This window comes from Peromyscus eremicus, chromosome 10 (genome assembly GCF_949786415.1).
Source record: "Peromyscus eremicus chromosome 10, PerEre_H2_v1, whole genome shotgun sequence".
NCBI lineage: Eukaryota > Metazoa > Chordata > Mammalia > Rodentia > Cricetidae > Peromyscus > Peromyscus eremicus.
This window is the reverse complement of record NC_081426.1, coordinates 78,661,428-78,688,975: the sequence shown is the minus strand read 5'-3', so window position 1 is coordinate 78,688,975 and position 27,548 is coordinate 78,661,428. Positions and strand designations below refer to the sequence as shown.

The window sequence follows — 27,548 nt, the reverse complement described above, 5'->3', positions numbered from 1 at the left end:
TATTATAGATAGATGATACAGATATGATTATATTGCAATACAAATATATTTTAGTTACATAGGCAATTAATATTCTGTCACCTCTGTAGGAGATTCTAAAACGTTAAATCCAGAGTAGTCTTATACGATGACATGTGCCTGGAATAGTGAATAATCCTAACTATTATATGTATTCAGGAGAGTCTTACAATATGTGAGCATTTATTTATTTCTCAGTTTCCTGAAGCTGAAAATATTTTAAACACTAGGAAACTATTCACTGAATTTCAAGGATAATCAAAAATGTATTCATGAAAGTTTGCTTACCAACATGTGAAAAATTATTCACATCAATTGATGAAAACATTTGATCTTGCTTTACAATTTATTTAATTAATAATTTTCTTCACAGTGAGATTGTATTATCTAGAATCTTAAATAATCTCTTTTAAAATGCTCATTTAAATTTATATGAACACATTACAAATTGTCTATTTTTCAACTCAGGAGTAAGACAACTAAAAGAGAAAGAATCTCCCAGAATAGTAAAAACTCACCTGCCACCCAAGCTTCTTCCAGCATCATTTTGGGAAAAGAACTGCAAGGTAACCAGAATATGATTTTCTTAGACTTTATGGACTCAGATATTACTTAAAAGGCATCACACACACACACACACACACACACACACACACACACACACACACTGTGTGTATGTATATGTACATGCATTTATATAGTATTATATATATATATATATATATAGTATTACTCTTTTCATTTAACACACAGATTTTTCAAAAAATGTGAATTATTTTTAACATAACCCAAGTCTAGATTGTAATTATACCATTTTTTTATGTGCTTAAGATGATTCTGAAACTAGTTAAACTCTAAGCCTTGGTTTGTTTCTGTGTAAAAGAAGGGTAATAGTGTCATCTTCTTAATAGAGTTAAGTACAATCATCCTTGAAAACTAAAGCCTGGTGCCTAGACCAGTGTAAGTACCAGATGAATGCTAGATAGCTGTATTTATACCCCAGGTGACTGAATGTCTTTTCTTCACAAAATAGTGTGTGACATTATGAAACATTCAAATGAGTCAGAATAGAATATCAAGACAAGTATTCTGTAATAATCATTTACTCAGTGAATGAAAAGGACTGTTATCACCCATTTCACTTCCTAATAATATGCCACACACTGGCTAAACTGTAAAGGAAAGAGGTATTTTTGGTTAGTGATTCTGATCCAGGGTTAAGACGTACTTGGTGATGGTCTTGTTGACAAAGTTTCAAGGTAGCATACAAGTCATCAGATAGATACACATTTATGTCTCTAGTGTCTAACTCTTTTCTTTAAATCCACTAGCACTCAAAAGTTTGTTACTATGATGACATTTTCTAACCCTTGACACCTCCTAAGGGCCCCACCTCTAAATACAAAAGTCAGATTGTATTCATTCTACAGGTACATAGACTTCATTGTGAACATTGAACTTGATTGTGAATTTTCGAGGGTACAAATCATATTCAAACCTACCATTTCTTGTAAGGTGTAGAGACATGACACAGATAATCATTCATTCCATGGAAATAGTCACTTAGAGAAAAAATAAGTAAACAGACTCTACAGGTAGTACTTAGATCATGTAAGAGAAGACTTCTAATTCAGATGCATGGTTTAAATGGCTAATGAGGGCTGGGTGGTGGTGGTGCACACCTTTAATTTCAGCACTTGGGAGGCAGAGGCAGGTGGATCTCTGAGTTAGAGGCCAGCCTGTTCTACAGAGCCAGTTTCAGGACAGCCAGGGCTACACAGAGAAACCCTGCTTTGAAAAAAAAAACAAAACTTAAAAGGGCTGAAGAGGAATTAGTCTATTCAAATAAAGAGACAATTTCAGGAGATATCTGTAACCAGTTCAACTTTTCTGGAAGGTTAAGTGTTCATGCTGGGTAAAAATTTGACATCAAATTACCTGGGACGTATCACAGGAACGTTGGATGCCAAGTTAAGAAACTTGGACTTTACTTCCATTATAACAAGATATGAGTGTTATATACAGAAGGGGTTATACAATTCTAAAGTTCAGGCAAAATGGACCATGGAGTAAATTTCCTGTATCTTGCATGCTGGTGTTTCTTGATATATTTGCCACTTTGTAAAGATTTAGTTTCTCCAAACTTCAAGGTTCTAAAGCTTTCTTAGTCCCACCTGAAATAACAGTAACTACATATCCTCCTGGATAATTCCTTACAGGAAAGCTATCTCATAGTTGTGCAATTTCCTGAGGTGTCTCATCACCATTTTCTGTAAGAGTTTTGATCAAGCCACTTTTTTCCCCTGTTAGAGTTGCAGGATTTTACAGCTGCATTGAAATTGGTAGTCATATTTTATTCCATACTTTCTTATACCTCAGAGGTCATCAAAGAGATAAAGATAATTGAATAGATTTGCCTTTTGATTGTTTCCAGATTGATTTGTTGATCCATCAGAGGAACAGGAGTGGGGAATATTTTGTGAACGTGTGTTTGCACTCGTGGATCAGATAAAAATAAGTGATGAAGGAAAGGAAGTGATTTTTAAGGGAGCAGGATAGTGAATAAGAAAAGTATTGAAGGACAGTGGATTTGAAGCTGTGGTGTGGTTTGGAGGGAGGTGTATAGACTGTAGACCTGGAGGAGACTACATGCTTTGCTCCATTTCTTTAGTGGTGTGCCAGGAGCCATGGATGGGTCCTGCAGAGGATATAAGGACTCAGCGGGAGAAGGAAGTGAGCCAGGCCATGGTGGTTGGGAGAATCTTGCAGCCTAACTGACTAGCAGCCAGAGTGTTTCTTTATTTATACAGAATTTAGTTATCAGGGATACATTCATGATATTCCAAAACATAGATCATATCATTTTTGTATTTGGACATGTGTTTCACTTCCTTTTGCTCATCTTTTAGTCATCATTAACAAACTATGACAGAACAGAGTTATCATTTTCAATCATTTTCCCTCAGGTTTTGACATCATTAATAAACAGAGCTATCAGTCTTACTCATTAACCCCATAACCCAATTTTTGAGAATCTAGATGCATATGACAGCCTGTGCTAAGGCTGGTTGCTTTGGTTGCTTCAAGGACACTAGACCAAAACAAAAATCTTCAACTACCCTGGGCATTTTGCCATGTCTCAAGCAATGTATTATTAACTCTTAGTGGTCAGAGTATGCAGGAAAAATCCTCAGGCCAAAGATGCTGCAGTTATTATTTAAATTCTGGCATAATACAATCAATGTTCACATTTATATCCTTATAGAATTTGTTTATATGTCTAATCCTGGCATTCTGTTGTTCCTTGGTCATATGACATTATAGTGGCTCTACATGAGCTAACTTCTAAAAGAAGGATTTCCTAACATCTCATACTTTCATCATCTTTCCACTCCACACTTTGCTTATCAATATGTCTCTATGTATGGCAGAGTTGTATGCCAAGTAATTGTCTGAGTGTACAGTGGGAAGAAACTTGTAATCTGAACTGTGGACAATTCCTCTAACCCATTGAATCTTGTTGATCTTTTTAAGTTTACTTTGTTTTGAATATCTTGTTCCAGTGTAAGTAGAGGGACAGATGTTTCAAGAATGTCTCATAGCCTCATGAAGAGACCTCTGGCTTCTTCTTTATGTATCACAACCTCCAAAGCATAAGGAAGACCTTCAAGTAGATAAGGGTATCTCCCTCAAAGTGTGTGTGTGGGGGGAACAGTATATTCAGGACTTTCCTGGATAAGCAGCATTCCTGGGAGAAGGCATAAATGATTCATAAGGAATTTTCCATCAATCCAACATCCTCAAATTATACAACTATTAAAAGTACCCCAAGTATGTAACAGGTGGAGATGAAAACCAAAGGTGGCATGGCAGCCATCATGTGGCTCAGCTCTGCTGGATCTTTGACAAGCAGCTGTGCTGGCTTTATGACTTCTGCCATTCAATTCAGATATGGCTGTGCCAATGGTGAAAATATTGGAGTACAAAGAGATGAGGCCTTTGCAGGATAAAGTTTTATAGTGTTAACTCTAGAAACAGCAGCTAACACCACAGCTTCCTGATGTTTGCCCATCCCCTGGTGTTTATCTACTATGTAAGAATGGAAAGCCAGTGAGTCAAGTTACAGATTGCACTTTCCTCTAATCACATTTCTCAGGGGCAGGAGTGGTCACTTTTATTATCAAACAATGAAGGGGATGACCTCAAGGTGGGCTCAGATGGAGAAAGTAGAGAACTTTGAGACATGGATTTAAATACAAATATGTAAACATAATTATATTTTTCTAAGTGCAAATGATGAAGCTACAGAACGTTTTGTCTTAGGATCCAAATTGTAATATGGTCTAAAGAACAGAAAATTGTACTTTTGACTGAGTGATCTATCAACTTGTTTATTTGCATTGATTTATTTTCAATACTACTATACTTGAATCAATTTGTTACATTATTTTATTTATGAAATTGGGGTAACAATCTGGTTGGCTCAATTTTTTGACAGTGATTATGTCATACAAATAAAAAGCAAGAGCAGACATTGAACAACACTGGAAATGGTGCTGTTACCTCAGACTATGAAATACATTTCCTAGCAGGGTAAGACTAAAGGCAAGCCAGGACACAGAGCAGACACTGCCTCAACTTAAGATACTATGGTCTGTTTTTTCTGTCTAATGTTCATATTTGAATCTTTTTTCCACAATGGATTTATATTATGTTAGTTGTTGGAAACATGAATCTTTAAAACTTGATGACAAGGTAGTTTTGATAATCCAGCCAGTGATTTAGCACCTTATTTTGTCCTCTAGATGATCTATATTTGCCGGAATGCCAAGGATGTGGTGGTTTCTTATTATTACTTTTTCCTAATGATAGTGAGCTATCCAAATCCTGAATCCTTTTCAGAATTTGTGGAGAAATTTATGCAAGGACAAGGTAAGAGCAACTTGTCTTCTTTGGATTACCTTCTCCAAAAGCAGGACAAAACAAATGCTGTTCCAAAAAACAAACAAAAAGAAAAAGAAAAAAATGCTATTCTGCATGAAGGAAAATAAATGAATTAATATAAACATAAATAATATAAATATGTAAAAACAGAACTATAATATAGCATACATAAACAGAGATAGAATGTGATATAATATAAATAGAATATAAACATGTATAAAGAGAAATGTAATATAAATAAATATATAAATATGTACAGCAGATAAATGCAATATAAGTAAACAGAAATAAAATGCAATATAAATAAAATATAATGATTATAAGATGATACAAATACATATAAGCAGGAATATGATATGTTTAAATAACACACACACATACTATATATATATATATATATATATATATATATATATATATATATATATATGGTTTCTAAGGGATATATTACTCAAATTCTGAAAGCACTGATGCTTAGAGTGATAGTAGATTTGTGTATGTGAGGAGGATGGAAAATTAGAGACTCTAGTAATTTCATTATAATGCCAATAAGTAAATGCATTGATCCAGTTTTTTGGGTTAGGGGTGGTAGTTTCCCCTCTATAAGTCTGTGAGTTAACATGTTCCATCTCTAACATACATTTTTATATTTTCCAAATGTTTTAGAATATGTTGTTGTAATATGATTGAACAAAAAGTATGTGAGGGGATAAAAGCATGATTCATTCCTTTCCAATTAAAATGCCAGGGGATTAAATGAAGCCTGATCTAGGTATTTACAAATATTCTAAATACCTATAAAACTCTTACTTATTCCACTAGGCATGTAGACTGAACATTTTCATTTTGATTTCCCTAAACAGTGAAGAGTTATCTGAGCACATATTATGGAAACTTTATCATTCCATTGAAGTTCTGACTAAAGCAACTGAGTGTTTACATTTGAAGATGAAGAGGCAATGAAGGGTTTTAAATAAGCCATGTGAATTGTATAGGAATAGCTGAAAGAAAAACACTTTATATCCATATGAGATAATATTGTTCGTTGAATCTTTGTGGTTTGCAGAAAAAAATGTATTCTAGAACACTATGAATAAAATATACGCCTCAAGATTGTTAAGCTTCTCTACAAAATAAAGAGAAAAATAATGTATATCTTCAAAAAGAGGATAAATTAGATTGTTATTAACATCATTGTCGGCCTTCTCTTAAGAAACTTTGATTGTGGCATCAAAGCACAGGAAAGTACACCATGGGTCAACGCCACGTCTAGTGGCCACTTGTACATGTTTGTACCACTCTGTTAGCCTTGGATTTGATAAAGTTGTTCTGTTAGGGTAGGAGAAGGAAAGGGAAGAGACAGCATTTGTCATATCACATGGTATCTGAAATCTAACTTTATGGAAGAGAGACAGGAATTGTCTCTATGAGAACACATTCACAATCCAAATTACCACTGTTGTAATAATTACTACATTCTCCCCCCCCATCGTGTGTGTGTGTGTGTGTGTGTCTCACACACAGATGTTTACACACACACATACACAAACAGACACACGTAACTACACACACACACACACACACACACACACACACACACACCAGTTTAACACATGCTTTCATTGCTCTAAATTGAGTTGGTTTCTTATCTTTTCTCCTTATCATAACACATATCATGATGCTAAAACTAAAAACATGTTTCTGTACATGAAATTATTCAACAATTTTTGCATCATTACTGAACAGAACTCTTCTTAATAAGTGTAATTGCCTGTTAGCTCTCATTCCACGATCATTTTGTCTTAACAATTTGAATACTTCTTTCAAGTTGCAAAATGATGATGTAATATCTGTACATTTGTTTCTTCTAATTTCAGTTTTGTATGGTTCATGGTATGATCACGTAAAATCTTGGTGGAAAAAAAGTAAGAATTCACGTATATTAGTTGTGTTTTATGAAGACATGATAGAGGTAAGAAATGGAAGACACATGAGCATTCTAGTAGTTTTTAATATGCTCTTAGTGTCTGACAATACTCTGGATACAATATTATCACTGGAAACATAATAGCAACCACTTTCAGAAATATAAAAGGAAAAACATCTTATTCTACTTTGAATAAATCAAACTTGAATCTAGTAAGTAAAAATGGTTAGTGAACAAATACATTTTAAACCAAGAGTCAAAAATTTTCTAAAGATAAAATTTGCAAAAAGAATTGATTGAATTGATGATTACTAAGCTTGATCTTTCACTAGACACTGTAGTCTTAGGATTTATATCTTTTATATATGAAATTCACTGTACATATACCATGTATGAGAATATAATATCTAGGCATGGTAGCTTATAGTTGTAATTCCAAAATTTATGAGACTGAGACAGGTAGTTAGGAATTCAAGCCATGTTTGAGCAGAATATCAAGGCTTGCCTCAAAAAGAATAAAAATAACTTAAAAAAATTTCCCGGGGAGATGTCAGTGGATAAAGTCATTGCTATGTAAGCTTGACGACTGGAGTTCAAATACCTGGCACTTAAATAAAACCAGATCTGTATGGAAGCCTGCACCTAATCCTAGTGCTATGGAAATAGAGGATACCAGAGTCAATCACACAGGGTGAACTTACAGAAACAGTGAACTCTGTGTTGAGGGAGATATCCTGCCTCAGTAAAATAAAGTGGACAGCTACAGAGGAAGTTATATAACTACAATTTTCTGGTTTTCACACACTCAAATACAAGTGCATGCAGACTTCTCTGCTTGTATGCTCACACACATGCAAACTTGCTTGCACAAAACACATACACGTACTATCTATGGAAGAATAAATAAGCAGAAAGAAAGAGATTAGAAAGAACTACAATCAACACTTTACAAGTCCTCTCATTTAGGCCTAACAATTTTTGAAGTGTCTTGCATCTATTTCCGGATGAGGAAGAATTGCTTAGAATAGTTTGTTTTCTTCATTATAAATTTAATTCCAATATGACCAGATGCAAGGTAATATTCTCTTTCATTTTTAGTCTAATACCTATTCACCAATTTTATCAACTTGATTTTCAAATCTCTTCATTTCTCCATAGGATATCAGAAGAGAAGTGATAAAATTGATAGAATTCCTAGGGAAAAAGCCCTCAGAGGAGCTTGTACATAAAATCGTTCAACACACTTCATTCCAGGAGATGAGGAACAATCCATCTACCAATTATACAACAATGCCAGAGAACATGATGACTCACAAAGTATCGCCTTTCATGAGAAAAGGTGAGAAAGTCACGTGGCTTTCTGTTAAAAGGTCTAAGTTGCCATGACTTAAGTCTAGTCAATTTTATTTGCCCTGAATAATTAACATATGCTTTCTTTACAACTCTTTTATCTTGAATATTATTATTGAATTATAAATTGTGCAGAGGCATTAAACACTATTAATATATTCAAGACCATATTTACTAATAATGACTTTCTGTTACTTGTTTCTTCCGTTTGAGAAGTATATCAATTTGAGCATATGGCTGACACCTTAGTCTCAGCATCAGTAATGACAGTGTGCCAGCTGTCATTAACTAGGTCTGTGTCTCTTGGGTATATACCACATGCCTTATACATATTATCTCCATAGGTTATGATTTCTAAATAGGAAAAATGAATTTACTATCTCATTTTGAGATGAAAAACAAGTTCAGAAAAGTCAGTCATATTTTCCTTGTATAAGTGACAGAAAGTTTTGAAAAGTAAATAACTAAGGTAGGAATTCAAACACAATTTTATTTACCAATAATATCAAAACATAATGAAAGGAAATTTTATTTAAATAGAAGCACTACCTGGTGGGATATAGTCAACTTGTATACCAAATTAGGGATTTTTATATAGCATCCAGGTAGTAATGTCATGTAAGTAAAAGGATAGAAATGCCTAAGTCTAGATTTGAGAGATTAGGGCAAAGATGATATTCAATAATTTGATAGTCATTATACCATTAATCTCATTATAGAAAGCCCAATATAACAGCAAAATCAAAGAAAAAAGCTCATTTGAAGTAGTTCAGGGAGGAGAGAATGTGTCAATAGTAATCTTAAAGACAAATTGTCTAAACAATAAAGACAAATATATTTTTGTGAAATAAAAGTGTGATACTTATATCTTTTATTGGGAAACTGAATATTAGGAGGAAATTTCACATTATTTATGAAAGATACACAGGATAGAAAAATCTGATGATTCTGACTCAAAGAGTTGACACTCCTGACTTCCACCTGTTTCATTACAGGAATTGTAGGAGACTGGAAGAACCACTTCACAGTAGCACTGAGGGAGAAATTTGATGAGCACTATGAGCAACAAATGAAGGAATGCACCCTCAAGTTTAGAGAAGAGCTCTGAGATGCTTCCTTTTCTTGTATCTGAAATTGGAACATTCTTCAATTTATCCTCCAGTTTCTGTTGGTTTGCCTTTCAGTAGAAGTAGAAGTCTTTTGAAGGCTGAGATTTAATTTCTTTCTCTCTTTTTTTTTAACTTCCATATCAATTTAATTTCTGACAGCAAATTATTTTGACAGCAAAACCACATTTTTCTTATATATAACATAAGCATTGTCCTCTTCTAGTGTTCAAAGATCTTTAATAAAAATAATTTGATGTCTCCATATTTAGACTTTCATATTACAATATAAATGTTTTCTTGGTGATACAAAGATCAACAAATATAAAGATGCTTTGAGATTGGCAAGTAGGTAACCTTTTGATTGTGTTTGGAAGCCAAATATATACAAAACTATATGAAGAAATTAAAGCAATTTCAAGAATTATGAGGTCACTTGAAGATAACACCTAAAGACTCACAAATAAAAAAAATTAGTTAAACTGAAATAAATGTGTTTTCTTATGTTTTGAGCCTTAAGTCCAAGCTGATGGAGTACAGAATTATAGATTGCCATCACTGTTGTGTAGAATCATGCAAGACTTATATCAGCTGGAAGTTGGTGACTGAAGCCCTAACTAATTATTCTTTGTCAATAAAATATCAGGAGTTAGATATCGAGGTAAGAACCTGAAAGATCAGAGAAGCAGGGGAGCAGCCACCAGTTGCCTCATACCTCTTCTGTTCCTTCCTCCATAAGGGCCCAGATCCTCTCTCAGCCCTACCATAACACTTCCTGTCTTCTCTCTGTCTACAGTCTTCTAAACCTCTGTGGTTAATTTTGATCAACTAGTGGCTAGCTCTGCCCTCTGACTCTAAGCAAGCTTTATTTGTCAGAACACAATCAAAATATCACACATCATTTCCCCCTTTTTGTCTAAATAAAAAGTGAAGGTTTTAACTAACATAGTAAAACCATATACAATAAGTACAATAACTATATACAAATACATACAGGCAAGAATTACGTTAACAATGTCCAGTCCATTTACATTTGACAAAAGCAGAAAAAATACTCCATTATCTAGCCTATCTTGGTGAATTCAAAGTACCTAATTTACTGTCTATCCTAACTTGTACTACCAACCCAAAACTATCTTTTGTATGTCCCTCAACCTTATACACTTTACATCTCTTTTGTGAGTTTCTTTTCTGAATTTGGTAACAATGAAATCTATATCTATAACTATCTAGTCTTCAACTACATCAGAGACCTGAGAAAAGCTTTCTCAGGTTTTATTTGAATTGAGTTGCCAAATGTTGGTTACCATATGTAACCAGAGGCTTTTCTACCCTGCCCTGTCCTGTAGCCACTATTAAAACCATCACTCAGAGGCTTATATTAATCATAAATATTTGGCTGATGGCTCAGGCTTATTACTAGCTAGCTCTTATACTTAAATTAACCCATTTCTATTAATCTATGTAGTAATATATATATTAATCACCAATGGCCCATGGCTTACTAGTTTTTTCACATCTTGCTTCTTGAGTGGCTTGCAGCATGTGCTCTGACTCCCCATTTCTCCATCTCCATCTTCAGTTTGAGTGTACTACCTAACCTTATTCTGACTTGCTATTGGACAAACAGCTTTGTTTATCAATCTATGATAGCAACACATATTCACAGCATACAGAAAGACATACCACAGCAGTATATTGTCAGCAGTTGAGGCAAGGGCACTTTCTTGGACAGTGGCTAAGTTTTGCCACAAAGAAAGAAAACTCTATATGGAGTTTCTTCAGTGACCATCATCTCTCTGAAGTAGATTGGTACCACCAGGAGCAGACATGCCTCAATGTCATAAAAAAAATCTTATGTTATTAAAACATCTTAAATACCATATTTTGTAGATCTCTGAAGTGATTGAAGATCACCTGTCTATCTAAAATATATCTTTTTTGACCTTGAAAATGTACCTAACATGACTACAACTTTGATTGCAATAGATAACTATTAGCCTGCATTTCTTTATTATTCTAAATAGTTTGTAAAAATAACTTTCAAGGACTAGAAATTACATTACATTCTTAAATGAGTTGTATAGGTACAATACCTTGAAAAACAGCCGAAACATATGTCCAGTAGATTCTAACAAAAATATCATTAAATTTGTATTAATATACAAAAATACCTTAAACAAGAGTAGAAACATATGAACAGTATAACAAAAATAACTTGAAATTTGTATCATATACAAAAATCCATACCAATGTAAAATATTTAAGACTAGCAATTACTTTTTTGGTTTAAAAGTAGATTCAGTAATCTACCCTTTTATCCTATCAGTTCTTTATGTCCCCTTTTTCTTTTCAGAATAAGGTCCTTGAATCTAATCTCCTTTGCTCAGCTTTTTTTCCTGACCATTGCCAATAACAACTTGTAACCAACACCCCTAAACAGTGACAAAAATCCTAACCCACTGAATGACCAAAAACCTACCACCATACCTCTTGGGAATGTGGGCATTGTGTTGTTAAAATTACTTCCTGTTGTCTAGGGGCAATGGCAGCTTTAGGGGATCCTGAGAAAATGTGACAATTGTCAAGTCCTGGGAGAGCTAGCTGTATCATTTGTTGTCCGGTGTCTGTGTAATGGGAAAGTGCAGGGCTTATCTCATGTCCTGGCTAGAGTAGTCTGTAAGGCTGGACCATCTCAGCTAGCCACCTTGAAATTGTCCTGAGGAGTTTCTAGTCCAAAGCTGATCTTTCTGTGATGTTGCCTGCTTATCCAGGTGGAACTACTATTGTGGGGCCCCATCCTCCTTTTGGAGACTTCCAAGGTCACTGTTAGGCATGGTCATGGTTCATTGCAGAAAACTTAAACATTTAAAATGTCTTATGCAGCATATCTCAAAGATGTTAAAGGACCATAATTTATGATGTACATTAAGAGTACAAAAACTTAATTCCTAGTTATGTGGTAGAGACTCAAACTCAAAATCCTATACAGGAAGACAGATGAAGTCTCTTTCTAGAATTAGTTAGTACTCAATAGGACCATTAATATTGTGATAAAAGTTTAATATATATATTGATTTTATAAAATTTTAGATAATATTTATACCTTAAGAAAAGTTATAACGAGTTAAAATAAAACCAAAGAATTATGAAATTAGTGGCAATAGAATAGTCCCTTAATTTTGGTTTTTCTTCTGGTCCATATCAGGTGGCTCTTCTGACATAAGACAGAGATTTTGGATTTTCCTTTAATAATCATGCTTGGGTTTAGAAAAGGAGAGAGCCATGCTCCAACTCCAAACTCAGCTACAAAAAGACTATTTGCATTATATGTCTATAAGGAACAGCAGAAACAAACATTTGGGAAGATTGATGAAAATTTTCCTTTTGGAAAATATATCAATAGGTTAATTTACTCTTTTACTTGGGATATTTTCTCTGGATGATTCATCATTTTTCTTCAGATATCTCACTTGTCCAAAGGTCTTCAGATTCCTTAGCTGGATGTCTTCATTCTCTTGGAAAGACAAAAACAAAACCCTGCCCAACCATAACTTTGGAGAGTTTCCCTTGTGGCAAGTTATATCCGATCAAATGAAAAGCATTTGTAAGTTAGTTTAGATTGAATGGTCATACTGTTTGATGAACTTGCCTCTTTTAATAAAGAGGTCTCTTTTGCTTGAGTCTAATCTTTATCTATTTTGATGATATACATAGTTTTTCTTCTCCTGTGGAAACAAAGGCAAAACCTCTTCCCCAATGTAACACATATCCTGGTTTCCATTCTGAGGTCAACGTATCTTTAATGTATACAGGCTGATTTAATTCAACAGTTTTTTCTATTATCCAATGTCTCTCTGCAGCTGTTGTTCCTTTCTCATTAGCATTTAGAAAATGTAAAGTTAATAAAGCATTGTGCAGTCTACCTCTAGAGGTCTTTATTACCCCTTCCTATTTATTAAGCATATCTTTTATAGTTCTTTTTGGTCTTTCTATATCTGCTTGGCCTATAGGAACATGTAGCATACCTGTAGTATGCTTTATGTTGTATTATGTAAAAAACTGTTTCATTTTACTAGAGACATATGCTGGCACACTGTCAGTCTTAATTTGTACAGGTATTTCCATGATGGACATAACTTCTAATAAATGTGTAATTGCAGAATCAGCCTTCTTATAACCAAAGCAGTTGCCCAATGAAATCTTGAATATGTATCTATGGTATGGTGTACATATTTTAATTTTCTGAATTCTGCAAAATGAAACACATCTATTTGCCAAATCTCATATCTTTGAGTATGCCTTGGGTTACTTCCTGCAGTCAGTAGAGTTTGATTATCCAAGGGACAAATAGGACATTTCCTTAAAAGTTCCTTGGCTTGTTGCCAAGTAATGGAAAAATCTTTTTTCAAACTGTTGCTATTAGCATGGTGTTTCTTATGATATTTTGAGGCTTCTAGCACATTTGCTAGCAATAGTTGATCAATTTCATCATTACCTTGTGCCAGAGGGCCTGGCAGACCCATATGGGATCTCATATGTGTTATATATAAGGGATGATTTCTATTTCTGACTTTTTCTTGTAATCGAATAAATAACAAAGTCAATTCTGAATCATCTGGAATAAGTTCATCAGTTTCATTTCAATATGTAAAACAACTTTTTCTGCATATTGAGAGTCAGTAACTTTATTAACAGGTTCTGGAAAATCTAATAATACTATGAGAATAGCATATAATTCTGACTTTTGAGCAGAATCATAAGGGCTTTGAGCTGCTTTACTTAAATTTCCTGACTTATAACCTTTCTTTCCTGATTTGTTTGTATCAGTATAGAATGTAGGGGCTCCAGAAATTGGTGTTCCCCATACAATGTCAGGAAGGATCCAGTTAGTTCACTTTATACACTGAATTCTCTTTCTTTTGGGATATTTGTTGTTAATCTTTCCCAAAAAATTATTGCAAGCTCTTTGCCAATGTTCATTTTTTTTTTATCTATAATGAGAAAATTTCAGCATTAGTAAAAGGTCCTACAGTTTCTACTGGCTCTATTCCTGCTAATTCATTAAATCTTAATTTTCCTTTCAGAATCAAATCAGAAAACTTTTCTACATAGGTCTTTAATTTTTTAACTCTGTTCTACCAAAGTCAATTCTCTTTCAGCCTCAGATGATAATTCTTGGACTATTTAAGTCCTTATCACCTTGTAAGGTTTGAAATAAATTACTTAGTTCTTGAACTGTTAATTCAATTGTGAGCCATAGCCAGTTAAAGTCTCCCAGCAATTTTTGAAAAATCATTAAGAATTCATAATTGATCTCTACTGATTTATATGTTCTGTGGTTGATTTTTTTGTAAACCTATTTTATATTCTAGGTAATTAATAGAATCTCCTCTTTATATTTTTTTCAGGAGCAATTTGTAATCCTCAACAAGGAAAATTTTTCAAACATTTTCTCTAAGGTATCTACACTTAAACCAGCTAGTAACATATCATCCATATAAATTATATATAAATCAATCTTTCTTTTCTTTTCTTTCTTTCTTTTCTTTCTTTCTTTCTTTCTTTCTTTCTTTCTTTCTTTCTTTCTTTCCTTCTTTCTTTCTTTCATAGCCAAGTTTACCACTTAAAAGTTCCCCAGTGTCTTACCAGTTGTCATGATGATCCTCAGAAGGTTGGGTGGTGCAAAGGTATTCAGGTGTAGCGATGATGTTTGACCAGCAGGTGGAAAAGGTGTGGCACCAAGGCAGCTGCCTCAGCACACCCAAGCCAACACGAGACTCTGGTCCAGCACTTGTCCCCACTGAGCCAAAGTGGTTTGAGAGGGATGTTGCAGACTGCACTAGGTTTTTCTCTAGTGCTCTCCTGCGCTGGGCTTGGGAGGATGGAGAGCAACACAGCGCAAACGCAGAAGGTGGTGGAACCAAAACCTGCCCCAGGGTCCATGCCTGCCAAGCAGAACTGTTCTGGGAGGGCAGCAGTGGATCAATAGTCCATGCCTGGGAAGGCAGCAGCCTCCTCTGGACCACAGAGAAACTGTGCTGGCTGGATGCACTCTCGTGTGTTCTAGCAACGTCCTAATGCTGGTCGCCAGATGAAGCCTTATCTAATTATTCTTTGTCAATAAAAAACCAGGAATGAGATATTGGAGTAAGAACCTGAAAGATCAGAGAAGCAGAGGAGCAGCCACCAGTCACCTCCTATCTCACCATCCCTTCTTCCAAAAGGGCTGAGATCTTCTCAGCCTTGTCTTACTACTTCCTATTTCCTATCTGTCTATAGTTTTCCAAACCTCTATGGTTTAAGTTTGGTCAGCTCGATGCTATCTCTGACCTCTGACTCCAATCAAGCTTTATTTGTCAGTGCACAATCAAAATATCACACAACAGGTGATTTCCCAATAAAGCACTAGTTGAGTAATACAGTTATAAACATAAGCTATTTATGAATGAAGCAGGCCAGATGGCAGTGGATCACATTTTTTTTTTTAGCTCATAGTAATTGTTTGAAAGTTTCTTACATGTTTGGATCATACTCAGCTGCCTCCACCAGTCCACCAATTCTCCCCAGATCCTCTTCTCTTCCTTACCACCCCACTTTGTAACGTTTTATTTCCTTTTGAGACTCTTCAAGACCAATTTGTGGTGCCTAGATATTCTTTAATGTGTGCTCTTCCACTGGAGCATGGTCTGCTTGCTGGGGCTACACTCTTAGAGACAATTGCACCCTATTCTCCCAGCAGCTAACAATTGCCATATCTCCAGGGCTCAGAATGGTATCATGTGCCTAACTCCCTCTCCATGCTAGAATTTGGCCTGGCTCAGACTTGTGGGAGGTTTATGCATATTGTCATAATATCTATGAGTTCATATTTGCCACCCCCTTCTTTGTGAAGAATTCAATGCTTCCTTGTACTCACCCACTACCTCTGGCTTTTACATTCCATTCTGCTCCCAGTGATCCCTGAACCTGGAAGGGAGGATGAGTGATATCTGCTCCTTTTAGGGCTGATCATTCTGCAGTACCTTACTCACTATTGTGTGGCAATGTATTTGCAGGGACTGGGTACATCTCACTAGAAAACAGTAGCCATTTGCAAAGATTCAAACTGTGACAGCAAAATAAGTGTCAGTCAGATTGTAGCTTGATCAAGTGGTGAATGATGTAATATTTATTTTCAGTTTGTCTTTATATCAAATAAAATTAAACTCCATGTTTGTATGCAACTGACTCTTACTCACTGACATAAGTCAAGAACATAGAATAATAGCCTTGCATACTAAGTTCTAAAATAATTGATGAATCAATAAAGGGGTGAGGTGAACCTCTGACTATCAAGTCATATACACTCACCTTTAATAATAGCCAATTCTAGAAGCCTCTAAATATGCTTCAAATAACCTGATATTTCTATCATTTGTATTATCTCTTAAAATATCAAGCTTTTATTTTAACTGAAATATTCAATCATTTTGTCCTAAATCTCAAATGTATGACTGAAGTTGTATTGAAGGAAGGGAATTTCTAATGTACGTATTGATGAAAACTACTCATAGGTAAAATACTAAATTTAAAACAGTCTCCATTAGTGATTTTTGTTTGTTTGCTTGTTTGTTTGTTGTTTGTTTGTTTTTGAGACAAAGTTTCTCTCTGTAGTTCTGACTGACCTGGAGCTCAATCTATGGACCAGGCTGGACTGGAGCTCTGCCTGCTTCTGCCTCCCAAGTGCTGGGATTAAAGGCGTGCACCAGCATGCCAAGTTTAGTGATTGTTCTTAATGAAGACTTCAGAAAGACCTGCTAGTCATTTCCGCCGATGAATCTAAAGATCTCAGCTTTCTTACATCTAAAAAAAAAACACATGTTTATTCCATGTGCAGTTTACTTTGTGGATCCACTTGATTCCTGGGGTTTTGTGACAGAACTATTTGGTAACATTTATAGACTCAACTCCTATGTCTATTCCTGCTGCTCTGCAGGCCTTTATAATCTGAATCATTGGCTGCATTGATGTCCTTCAAGAATAGCTAGGCTCTCAAAATTTCTAGTGCTTCTGAATGTCGCTCTTAACCTTCTGCCATACCTAGAACACTGTCTTTTATTTCTTTTCATGTACTTCCTGTAGAGATGCTGAATTTATCACATGAATGCTTTCCATAAGGCCTCTAACATTATTAAGATTTAACTTATTCAAGATGCCTGTGCCTGGTAAAACCAAAATTCATACTTTAAAATTGCATATATATAATATATATATATATATTATATATTATATATAATGGATGATTAAAAGAAATGGGGTATATATACTTTCTTTTTAGATCTAGTATTGCCAGAGCCTGAGTAATATTGATAAAATCTGCTCAGATCACATTCTTCTCCAAACCCATATTTTTTGTGTCATGTATAATAAAAGTCATATTTTTTTTCACTTTTGTCCATACACTGTCTGTATAGTGGTATTTGTTTATGTGTTCCAAATGTATTTACAGTCACACATCATAGATACAGATTCTACCAATCTGTAAATTTTTTCCCTAAGAATTATTTATTATATATTTATTTCTATAAAACATTTTAAATGATTTTCAGCAGTCAGTTTGGCAATAGCTTAAAAATAACAATTGTAACTAGAATTAATGAAAGTAACGCCTCTGAAAATCCTCTAAGGTACTGTGTGGGCTTTTTTCAGTATACTCACTTAAGACCTCTTTTCTCCATGTTGGTTCTTGGACTGGGAGGATAATGTTTATGGATTATATTGCCAGTGTCCTGGTACCTTCAGTTTCTACTTGGCAGCAGAGAGGAAGCAAAGAGGAATGTGAAATCAAGTTGATTGTTGTTGAATTCCCTGGTTCATTTTCAGGAGACTAAGCTTAGTGGTCTGCACTTCAGTGAAAAGAACAGGATATGATTTGTCTTCTAATTTCTCTGTTTATACATACATACATATGTACATGTATATGTATACACACAATATTTCAGCTTTGTCCTATGATTGTAAGCAATAATTCCATTATACAATTTTACTAGAACAAAAATCTTCAGTCTCCTGTAGTAGGGAAACATGGGAGCATGCTTAAAGGCTACTGATCACTTGCTGGCTACAAGATGTAAGGAGGCAATCTAGGAATCTTTTTTCTTTGTTTATTGCACTGGTCTTTTCAAATGTTTAACTGCCTCTGGGTGCTTTGCCGTGCTGTGACTGTTTCCCACAGAAACATGCCATTTGGACTGTGCTGGACTTCGTCCCTGAAACAGACTGAAATAAAAATCTCCAGTCATGGTCTTTCATCTGAACCAAACAATATGTGTGCTTGAGATGTTCACATAGGAGAATTAAAAAAAAAATAGTTATATCCTCCATATATTGCAAAATGGGAGGCTTTAATGTCAACTTACTCTGTCACATCAGCAATCAGATGTGAAACTTAGGAACAGAAGCAGGAAGTACATCCTAGCACGCAATTTTGGCAATGTGAGAAATTGAAAGGCTCTCTGGCTACTTTTATTTGGAAGTTGACATTGTTACCAATTGCAGGTGGGAAGCGGTAGTAGATATTTCGACTTGTCTCAGGCTGGTACAGCACCATTTAAGGAGTAGAATTTGCTCAGTGTTTTCTTGGTCACATTTCCTCTCTTCTTTCTCCCTTACAGGAAACATGCTCTTGCTTTTGCTGTTGTGGAGCTCAGCCACAGTTCCTGTGACTGACTCCTAGGGTTGTGGAGCCTTCCAGCAGCCTCTGAAGTTTACTTTTCTTTCCCAACCAGGAGCTTTGACAGCGAAAACAAAGGGCTTTCACTGTTGATCCCAACTGTTTTAGAGCAGTAAGTTCAGAATAGATATATTCTTTTATTGTGTTTTATTCTACCTACTATTTTAACCAACATCCAAAGCTCTCTTGAGCTTTTTAAACATAAAACAGCAAATGGCTTTGTAAAGTGTAGTACACAGCTTTAAGCAATTCATTAGTATTCAGGCTTCACTGTCCAAAACAACTCAGAGAAGGAGGCTTCTATTAAATAGTGTCTCTACAAACACAGTCTCGACCTCCAGTTCTTCATAGCAAGTACCTGGTAAGTAACTTATAAAGTCCATCATTTGAATAACAGTACATTCTAGAACTGCGAAACAAGAAACTAAAACTCAAATCATTCTTGTATTTGTGTTTTTAACCACAAGATAGGAAAAGATTTGCAAATCTTTAATTCTGGATTTCTTACCAGTAAGAACAAAAGATTAATATTTAAAGATTTATTGACTTACTCTACTAAGTTTTAGGTTTGTAAAGATGAAAGTAATATTAAAGGTATAAATTACAGTAAGATTAAGTATTACTTTTCTTCTTTTCAGTATTTCTGTTCATTACAGGGGAATATTCAGAGACTGTGTCCTATAATCTGTGATCGGGAACCATAAATACGAGAGTGAGGCAAAGGTAATCAAAGTGAGCTTGTTTCTGTGGGATTCTCCCATCTCCCCACAATGAAGAACTGTGCCAATATTAGTCAAGTACATTTGCCACTGATAGCTAATTCATGTTGCTTTTCTAGAATATCTTGGCTATTTGATGTTTTTACGTATAGTTTATTTTGTTATATAATAAAAAGCCACCGTGTTAATTCTTCTTAAATTTCTGGAGATTTGTTATTTTCTAAAGGATATTCATATTTGATTTTAAGTGCTCCTCCCCACTGCTGTCACTGGAAGGATTCTTCAGTTGGAATGTTCTTTTTACTACCTTCTTTTTCCTTGGCTTCACACTAATATCAAAGCACTATGGTAACAAGTTCACATAAAACAAAATCTTTCTGGTAGATGAAGAGACATGTGATGTAGTCATGGGAATGTTTATTGTTTGAATAAATGTAAGAGGTGAGATGCATTTTAAAACAAAATACGAGAAACTAAAGCAAGTATAATAAATTAATGTATGTTTTGGAGTTAATAATAATAAAATTTTGGGCTGTGGGTAAATGTTTCACAATTACCATTTTTCAAATGAAGGTACAATTATTTTCCTCAGTCATATAAAAATTTATACATTTGAAAATTTGAAGCCAGTTTTCTGCTAATTGTCTGAAATTACATTCTTATTTTTCATGAATTTAAATATGTCCGCTATTGGCATTTATTAGCTACCATGAAATTTTAATCACTGCATCTCCAACTTAACATCAAGATGATAGGATAATATTATTTTAAAGTCATTTAGTACTGTCTTATCTACATTTCCAGATACCAAAGATTTTTTTATGTAATATTTAAAAGGCTCATTGTAATATCTACATTTCCAGATACCAAAGATTTTTTTATGTAATATTTAAAAGGCTCATAACTTTTTTCATCTTCATAAGCCTTCTCTCATTTTATTGTAGCCAACTGTATATACACATATATGAATTATATATGTAGTTTATTTATTTAATATATATGGTGGTTTTTGTCTACATATATGTCTGTGTACCAAGCATGCACCTGATGGCCAGAAGATGGCATTGGATCCCCTGGAATAGCAGTTACAGATATTTATGAGCTACCCCATGGGTGCTAGGCAGTGAACCTGAGTCCTGTGCAAGAGCAACAAGTATTTTTAACCACTGAACCTTCTCCCTGGTCCTGTTCTCCCAGGGATTTTCAACAAATTTATCTTTGTTCTTTGAAAGTAAGAGCAACTTAGTCTTGTTCTCTAAAAACTGACACAGATAATTCAAAAAGAGCCATTACAACTAAATTCAAATGTTGCTTAGAAGTTGCTTTCAAAAGTCTTAAACAAAATGGTGAGGTCTTGTGCCTCATTAAAATCTGTATGTTTCAGACTGCTGCAAACACAAGCCTTTGCACAGGGCAATTCTCTCTTTCTCTGAGAAATCAAAGACCAGTTTTATTACTTGCAGTGCATGTATATCATTTTACTTAATTCTGGGCAAAGAATTAAATGCAGAATTATTAGACTGTCATAAATGTCAGGGAGAAGAGACTGGACAATTTGGCATTTCCAGATTTTTCAATCTGGATAATTCTCAAGTAATTATAAACTAATTATCAACACATCAACTTTTATGAATATATGCCATGGAAATGTCAATTATATTTACTTATAGTTCATTTAATTATTAAACATCCACGTGATGACTGTCAGCGTCTGTCTACTTACCGAAACTTAAACTGTGTTTCCCTGATGCAGTTAAAAGGAAAACTGAAACAAAGAGATTGAAACCAATTCTGTTTGATTTTCATATTTTGGGTATATTTATGGCTCTAAATCATTGTAAATGTTTAACATGAACTTGTAAGTAGCCATGAACAACTGGCCTTCTTGAGATTCTCCTTAAAGAAAGTAGTGGACTTCACTCTGCCAGTGGTTTTGTCAACATGACCAAGTAGACTTACCTGTGAAGAACTTCAATTAAGAAAACAGTGGACCCGACTATGGGTCAATCTGTGGTGCATTTTGATTGATGGCTCATCTTGTAGGCTGTGCCACCCTTGGACTGGTGGTCCTGAGAACTCTTAGCAGCCTGTACAAGCCACAAGGAGCAAGCCAATAAGCAGACTTCTCTCTATTCTCTGCATTAGTTTCTGTCTCCAGGTTCCTGCCCTGAACACTCACCCTAACTCCCTTCGGTGATAAAATAAATCTTTTCCTCTTTAAGTCACTTTTGGTACTGGTGCTTTATCACAGCAACAGCAACCCCAACTAAGAAAATCACTGAGACCCTTATATTAGTGGTACCTGAATAAAAATATCTGTCAATGTGTCATAAGCCGGTAGTGAGGGCTACAGATATTCACACATAGGAATTGTCTCAAATGCTAGCATTTGACAGAAAAATAGTAAATGGAGATGAGATATATTCAAACTATAGATTGTGTTGTTTCATAAAAAAATAGTCAGTTTTGTTCTAGCTCTTGCCTTGATGTATCTTGGTGCTTTATTCCAATGAAATTTGATAACACGTTTCAATTATTGTCTCATTATTAATGAAGTATGTATTAATTATTCGCAGAAATAAAATGACATATGCTATTTTGATACCTGCATGGTTTGTGCCATGATCCAACTATGGAGATAACATTTTCTTTTTCCTTACTACTCTTTGGGTTTTTAGATTTTGCGAAATATGCAATAAGATATTGTGGCCCATTGGGATGTAGAACACCTGGACTTAATTATCTCTGTGTTTCAATACCTGTTATTCAAATGTCCTATATTACTTGTGTCTACCAGCCTTCCAGTCACCTGTTATAACTATTCCATACTCATCAATTCTATTCTATTAATCCCCTACAACTGGTAGTATTTTATTATTTTGTAAAGATTAGTGATATTCTTTTGTATACACACATGCCCATACACACAATTTTCCTTATCCTTTGTTGACTATCTAGGTTGAGTCCATATTTTAGCTACTGCCAAACATGTCAAGGCAGGTAGCTCTTTAATATGTTGCTTTTTCTCCTTGGGATGTACATCCAGTAGACCACATGTAAACATTATCTTTTTAGTTTTTAAAGGGAGCCTTTCATATTTTCCATAATGAATATATTAATTTATATTTCCTATAGAACCCTAAGTATATGAATGCATTTTTCCTATATATCCTCTCTGGCATTATTTTTTGTGTGAAAATAGCCAATATAATTAGAGTAAGATGTTATTTCATAGTGTTTTGTAACTCCATTTCCCTGATGGAAATTTGGTGATCATAATTTTAATTAAGATATTTTTGTAAAATATAGTAGAAAGAAACATGGATTTGTTCTTACACATAAAAAAACAATTGTCATAGCAGGATAATTGTGTCATTTTTACACAGTGATGAAATGTTAAATGTTACATAAAAGTCAAGGTGATGACTGTTTTACTTTAAATTTATATAAACTAACTTTCATAAATGTTATTGCTGAGTTTTTATAACTTAGCTAGCATTTTAATTAGTTGTACTCTGATGAAATTTTCTAAAAATATAAGAGTATTCTGATTAAGTATTCATGGTTTTCTTGTTTCTGCTTCTATGATTTATAAAAGCATGTAATCTGTTATTCAAAGAACATTAGCTTAACTAAGTGTAAAGTTAGAAATAAAACAAATTGGAGTGACCTTTTTTTAATATTTCCTGTTTTGACAAGTAATATAGATCAGGAATATGAAAAATTGTATCTCAGGAAAATACTATTGGTTTATGGAAGAACCAGAAACAACTGCCTCCTCAAGTCTCATAATGTCATTCTCAGAGAGACTTAGCAATACTATTTCTATCATTATTTTAGGTTTTCCACTATATAGAAACACTGACTGATAAATTCTTGTTCCATACAAAGGATTTGTTAACTATCAAGACATCACTTTCTAGGAGAATAATGTATTGATTGTCATGAGTTTGATATTCACTTTAATGTCTAAGGCACAAAATATCTTCAGCTTTACTACTGATTATTTTAATTCAGCAGTAGGTTGGAAAGTCCACAGGCCATAGTTAATAAGTGAGTAGTAGTGACTGTTATCAATGTACAAAACATTGAGCTGTTTCTAAAGTCTTTTAATTACCCCCTTGGGGAAGTTATATTCAAGGGACATTTTTAGGTAAGTAAACAGAGAAGTGGCCTTAGGGAAACCAACATCATTCAACATTTCCTGAGCTTACAACAACTTAATTTCTTTTTCATATTAAGTTGTGTACTATCCAGGGGCATCATCCTTTTAACGATTTTTTTGGCTCTGACTCTTCATCTGGGCCAATAATTCATTTAAACCTCTCAGGATTTAAAGGTAAGCCAGATTTGATTGTATTTCTTCCGAGACTATGTTGGGTGTGAGTTTTTAAGGAGTAGATATTGCAAATGTGTAATCTTAAATTTATACATAAAATTTCAAAGACCTAAGAATTATCAAACATACTTTTGGTATCTGAGCATCTTGTACGATCTCTGATTATCAGATACTGATCAAAGTACATACATTCTACAAGGTTAAAAGACCAGTATCTAAAACATCCTGTAATATTTCAATATTCACTCAGAAGCAACTCCAGCTGGAATCTTACTCTTTGTATAATCAAGCAGACTGTGTGGATATTGAGAGAACACGGATATTATTTAAAGAAATCCTTAGTAGGCTTGTATTTTTCTAAGTTATTTCCTATGCTCTTTAATACATTGTATTTAACACTTACGTATGTGAAGCTCATTATTGTGGAATACAGGGAGTAAGAACAACAGTGATAACTAGCCTCTTTGAGCTAGCACAGTCTGCTCTGGATCCTCAATGGAAACTCATACCACTTTGCCTCGATTATTCCTCTGCCAGCACCTTGGCATAACTTGGAGTTTCTCTTACTGTACCTTGTATTATTGTTTATTGTTTCATGTCTTATAATACAACTTTAAAATAGAGTCAAACTATCTTGGTCTCAACCAAATTCTGACACTTGTTAATAGTAAATTCTGGAGTAGAATTAATTAAGTTTCTTATTGCTGTTTTCCTCCTTAGATAAAATGTAAAATGGCACAGTTGTGCTTGACACAGAAGAATCTTGTGTGAAGTAAAAAATACACCACGTGCCCTAAAAGTTCTGATTGTGCATGTGTTAGTTTTAAATGATCATTAAGAATATAAAGTCCTTTATGAAAGTGACTGACCACACTCTACCTGGTATTTTGTTGTTAATAATGTTTTCACTTTGTGTTTTTTTTTTATTATTGAGAATTTCATAGATGTAGATGATGAAATAAGATCATATCTACTCCATTTTCCACTTTCAGTCCCTCTTCCACTCCCTCAACAAATCCTCCTCACAGTCTCATATCTTTTCTCTTTATTTATTTTTCATAAACCGCTAAGTCAGTTAGTGCCGCCCACAAGTGCATGGATGTGGGAATCATTCACTGGATCATGGTTATGCTGCAAGTATCCACATCTTCAAAAATGAGTTATTCCTCCTCCTTCATCTTTTAATAGCTCCTGGTAAGGGAAAAGGCAAGATGATTATCTACCCAATTTGTACTGGAACTTTGATGGGCTTGCTATTGTTCAGATCTTGTGCAAGTAGCCCCAGGTGCTATGATGTATACATTGAGTATGATAGGTGGCCATGCAATGTCCAGAGGACATTTATCAGCACTCCTCTCAATCCTCTGGCTATTACATTTGTTCTGACTTCTTTTCAGTGAAGTTCCCTAAGTCTAGAGGGGAGAGAGTTAATATAGATGTCCCATTTGGGGGCTGAGAACTCAGTCTATTAGTCTTAGCACTTTAATCAGTTATGCCTCTCTCTCCACTGACTTCTGGCCACAACTGAGTGCAGCCTCAGTCTATGGGTATAAACAAATAATTAAAAAGAACTTTGAAAACATGGCCATTTACCCAAGTAATAGTATCAGGTTCTACCCTGGGGCCTATGACCTCTTCTGCCATGGCCTTTTGAACCAGAGTTACAGTACTGTGTGTGAAATTCTTCCTCGTGGCACAGACCTCAATTCTAATCTGAAACAATCAGTTCCCCCAATACAGTCATACCACCATTGCACCAATGATACAGCTTGCCTGGCAGGTCATTATTGCAGCATTCAAGGTACCATGCTAGGTAAGACCATAAATGTCTTTTCTCCCCCAAAAGCCTGTGTAGCCCCTTCTGGCCTCAAGAAAACTAACCAGTAAGGAGTAACTGTTCCCAGTCAGTTGAGACTGAATTCTCTATATCCTATAATAAACACGTGTGCTATCTTCAGCAATAAGGTCTCGCCATGCTTCAATGGTGAGTGACCAAAAACAAGGGTAGTACTCATGTTGTCTGGAGATGTCTGAGACCTATGTGACCAATAAAACATAGGTAGGAATCCCAGGCCTTGCACTGCAATTTTTCATTTAATAATTTGTTTTCAGAGAGCGACATTGCCCACCATGCAGAGTAAATCTGTTCAAACTCCTTTTTATTTGTTTATTTCTAGTTTTTTGGCTTCCTCATATGCTCCAAATTAAGCACTCAAAACAAAATGTTTGAAGTTAGGATCCACTTATGAAAGAGAACATAGTTTTGCCTTTCTGGGCCTAAGTGGCATTACTCAGCATATTTTTTTTCCATTTGCATCCCCTTTCCTGCAAATTTCATTTTTCTATATTGCTGAGTAATATATCATTGTGTATATGTGCCACATTTTCTCATTCATCTGTTGATAAAAACCTGGATTGATTCAATTTCCTAGCTATTGTGACTACAGCAGCAACAAATACAGATGTGCAAATGTCTCTGTGGTAGGATACTGAATAAATGTCCTTTGTAGTATAGCTGGGTCATATGACAGTTCTGTTTCCAGTCCTTTGGGGAAACTTCCAGACTGACTTCCAAAGTGACTGTACTTGCTTTCCCAAGGACATTGCAGCTGTCTTAGTTTGGGTAAGTGCACGCTAATATTTCTTTCACAGTTACAAAATCAACTAATGACTTACTCAAACTGTCCCCTATTTTAATTGGCATATGACTATATTTCTTGGGCATAGAGCAAGCTGTGAATAACTTGGAAATAGCAAGGGAAAACAACTGGGACTCTGAAAGCAATCAGATTATGATTTTTCAAAACATAGTAGTGCTGGGGTTCAGCCTTGGCTCAGGTTCAGGTCCTGAGATGGGAAAGGGACATCAGCGCAAGGAAAAATTCTGACCACCAAGTGGATTGTACTCGTGGCCCCAAATAGCTCAAGCCATCTTTATTTATACTTTAACAGTGTTTTTGTTTGTTTGTTTGTTTTTGCTAAGATTACATGAATAGCTTTATTATTGGCTCCTAATTTTGACTTTTAAGATACATCATATTTTAAGAAATACATCATAGTCATTATAAAAGCCCCCATTGTTCCATTTTGTGTTTCCCCAAATGTATTTTCCCATTCCCTACATAACCTTATTCTGGACATAAAGTTCAGCATTTTTACAGGCTTAACTAAATACTTAGCCAGACACATCCTGCTTTTATAGCACTTATGTCAGCGGGCAGCTACTTGTGGTTACAAAGTTAAAAAGTAATAGACATGGGTGCAATGCTTTAAGGTCAACAATATCAAACCTAAGCAATTCTTTCATGCTGGCAAGATATTTTTTTTCTTTTGCAATACAATTCAGTTCTACTTATCAGCCATGGATTCCCTTGTTCTTTCCCCTCTCGCCCCCCCTCACCTTCCCCCCAGTCCACCCCCCATTCCCACC

General features: G+C 34.8%; 1 protein-coding gene across 1 annotated transcript in view; it reads left to right on the top strand.

Annotated features, from left to right (window-relative positions):
- Nucleotides 1-12,379, top strand: part of Sult1e1 (sulfotransferase family 1E member 1) — a 56,210-nt gene extending 43,831 nt beyond the window's left edge. The window contains exons 6-10 of the mRNA XM_059274619.1: nucleotides 487-584; nucleotides 4,824-4,950; nucleotides 6,840-6,934; nucleotides 8,048-8,228; nucleotides 9,235-12,379. Of these exons, the coding sequence (XP_059130602.1) occupies nucleotides 487-584; nucleotides 4,824-4,950; nucleotides 6,840-6,934; nucleotides 8,048-8,228; nucleotides 9,235-9,347 (614 nt within the window). The 3' untranslated portion in view covers nucleotides 9,348-12,379. The remainder of the gene's footprint in view (nucleotides 1-486; nucleotides 585-4,823; nucleotides 4,951-6,839; nucleotides 6,935-8,047; nucleotides 8,229-9,234) is intronic.
- The last annotated feature ends 15,169 nt before the right edge of the window (nucleotides 12,380-27,548 follow it).